This window comes from Limulus polyphemus, unplaced genomic scaffold (assembly GCF_000517525.1).
Source record: "Limulus polyphemus unplaced genomic scaffold, Limulus_polyphemus-2.1.2 Scaffold3787, whole genome shotgun sequence".
Taxonomy (NCBI): domain Eukaryota; kingdom Metazoa; phylum Arthropoda; class Merostomata; order Xiphosura; family Limulidae; genus Limulus; species Limulus polyphemus.
Genome location: NW_013669397.1, coordinates 72,028 through 75,294, shown reverse-complemented (window position 1 = coordinate 75,294; position 3,267 = coordinate 72,028). Strand labels below are relative to the sequence as shown.

Sequence of the window (3,267 nt, the reverse complement as noted above, 5' to 3'; positions counted from 1 at the left end):
AGTAATTTAATTTTTTGTCACTCAGTTGTTTTTATTTATATATATATATATATATATATATATATTTCAAGAGACTGTGAGGACTTGGGTGTATGAAAAGAAATTTGTACATGTATATAATTATTTTATTTACTATAAACTCAATTAAATGATTTAACAAATATGTAATGTCAAACTTATCAGGAATACATATTAAGCATAAAAATCATAAATATGCATAGAATCAGCATTCCAACTGGTAGAAAAGTGTAGACACGCATTAAAAAAGGCACATAGTGCATGGAAAGTTTTAAGTTTTATTTTGTTAGAAAATGTTTATATAAAAATTAAAATAGCCATTTATCATTCAAATGTCTGGATTTTATCCTGTGAGTTTAATAGCCCAAATTTGGCTTTCTGATTAAGTGTTAAGATTTTCAGTATACTAAATATTATTGCTGTAATAAATTTCATTATATCTCTGGAAACATTTCTGATTTTATTTTATTGATGTATCTGTGCCTGTTTTACTTCATTAAAAGATCAGCTATTGAAACATCAGTAGTTTGATTTGTAAATAAATGTTTTTATATATGAAAATGAATTGGTACATACACAGATGGTTTTAACTATTAAAATTGACTGTATTGTAACCTGTTAAAATTGATATATTACTTGCAGTCAACTTTTCTTGTTTTTATCCTTAAAAATTTCATTTTTTAAACTCTCAATTCAAATTGTATACATTAATATATATATTCAAAAGTACAGGCATCTGAATGAAAACGTATTTTGTACAGAGTCACCCACTTCACCATCCTGATACAACAGCTAGTATTGCAAGTGGACTTGTGTCCTCTGCTGCAGCATCAGTTGCCTCTCTTTGGCGAGCTGCAACAGGACAAAAGTGAATTGAAGATGAGTTGTGACCATGGTAACCATCTTATTGCAAATTGGTAGTCATTCAGTAAATGCTGGCTCTTCTTATTTTATTGAGGTAATTTACTAAGAGAGACAATTGCAGAAAATTGAATGACATAAGGCAGGTAAAAAAAAAAAAACTCTATATGCTTTGAACATGTGATAGAAAAAATACTTACTAATCATAAAATCAAAACTACTTTTATTACAAAAATGAAGTACAGTATTTATAAACCATTTTTATAGAAATAATTAATTTTAGTGTGATTACTCTCAGAAACTGGTAGAAGATTATATTATTTTGTTTCTTATGCTACAAGGAGTAGATTGGTCAGTTTTGGTCTGAGTGTGTTATTAACATGTGCTATTCTGAATTTATGACATTTGCTTTAAGCATATGTGTTATTGCATAGACAAGCTAGAAATGTAATTAATTTCAAAAGTAGCAGTAGCTACTGGAGTGTAACTGTTTTTCATGGTTCTTTCTGCCCAATTAATGGTATTTGTTGTTGTTAATATGAAAAGAACTTTAGTTGATCATTGGTTCTCAGCCTAACTCAATTTAATATGTAAATAGTACATATTAGATCATAGTTAATAAACTATATTAAATGGTTTTGTTTCAAATATCAAATATAATGCTTAGTTGTTAAAGATATACATTTGACTTAATATGCCTTCTACGTCAAACAGTAAGTTAACTTTTTCTTAGTATTACACCTAAGTGAAATTCTAGTCCTTATAAGGATGTTTTAAAAGGTACTTGACAGGGTTATTACTGATATTAAGTAGTCCTTTAAAAATGGGTTTCAGAATTTGATAGTATTTTTATGATAATTGAATTTTTTGTTATTACTCTTTAAGCTTTCATATTGCTACTTTTAACATAAAAACCAGATGCTGTATTATATAATAACTTACATGCCTCAACATTCATGGCATAATTAAAAAGTGTACATAATTTGATATGGTGTTTAACTCCTTTTAGAAAAAAAATTCAGCCATGTTAAAAACCTATAGTCTGAATTTTTTATAGATACTCCATATTTTGAATTATGTGATTTTACTATGTAGTATTAAAATTAAAAGTATGTAGTATTAGTATTAAAACACATTAAAATTTTTCATTATAATGTTAGAATCATAATACTTTTATTATTATTATAACTAAAACCAAGTTAACAACTCAGGTATTGTTACAGTAGTTCCTACTGGCAAGTAAGCTTCACAGTTTTACCAAGAGGGACGGGAATAAATAAGAAATAATAACATCAAATGCATACAATAAAGTTACCAGAAGACAAAACTTAATAAAGTGAGACTTTGCCAAATTACTACACAAAATAAACTAGATGAAAAACAAATTTTGTTGCTTTTAATTTTTCTAGATAAAATTAGAAAAAGTAATTTAAAAATAGAAAAATATTAAAAAATTTAAATACACTTTTTGTAATTCTCAGTCTAAGTACTTCAAGTGAAAATATATCTTCAAATTATGTATGGGAAATATTGCTAAACTGTCAAATCATCAGTGATGTTTAGTTAACGAGAATTGTTAAAAAAAAGTTTGTTTTCAGTATCCATTGGAAGGTTTGAAATAGAAGTGGTAATTCTGTTTTGAATAATGAATTAATCTAAAATATATTTACACCATTAAGAAAAGGATTTTTTAATTTTAATTTCTCCCACTGTATGGTTTGTTATAATGCTGGATTAATGGCAGGAGATAGTTGTGTAACACTGCACAAGTTGTGCCAATTTAGAAAATATTTTTGGACCTTATTTATTTTATATATAAATTTTATGTTACTGTTAGGATTTCAATGTCCCCATGCAATCTTTATTAACCTTTAATCTATTTAATTTGAAATATCCTTACAAATAGTTATTCTTTGTAAACAAACATTTGCTATAAATGTTGTAATTAAGTAAAACTATAAAGTTATAAAAAAGTTGGCTGGTAAAACTCATAAATAACTTTGAGTATCTGACACATAGTGAATAAGTGGATTTTACTATAATAAGGCAACCCATGTGAAGATTCTAGTTTGGTGCTGTATGAATAAAACCTTGTCAGAACATCTTCATTTTTGTTTACATGTATCAAATCAATATCATATGCAGAAAAAAAAGATTTCCCAGAAAAACTGTGTTAAAAACTGGGTCAACCACTGTTCAGAGGTTATGAAGAATTTAAGCTAATTTCAATATTGCACTGAAAAGAATGTTTATTTTGAGGTAATTTAATTAAATATTTCAATCCATTCGTGTTATTCATAATTCAAGAAAAGATATTTGATTGTTGATCGAGAGTAAAAGGAAAGACCATTTCATTTTTTAAAAAAGTGAAGTAAGAAGTTTCGGTAG

General features: G+C 26.5%; 1 protein-coding gene across 1 annotated transcript in view; it reads left to right on the top strand.

Annotated features, from left to right (window-relative positions):
* The window catches only part of LOC106470044 (beclin 1-associated autophagy-related key regulator-like), a 38,428-nt gene extending 36,459 nt beyond the window's left edge, over positions 1-1,969 (top strand). The window contains exon 10 of the mRNA XM_022398589.1: positions 780-1,969. Within this exon, the coding sequence (XP_022254297.1) occupies positions 780-890 (111 nt within the window). The 3' untranslated portion in view covers positions 891-1,969. The remainder of the gene's footprint in view (positions 1-779) is intronic.
* The last annotated feature ends 1,298 nt before the right edge of the window (positions 1,970-3,267 follow it).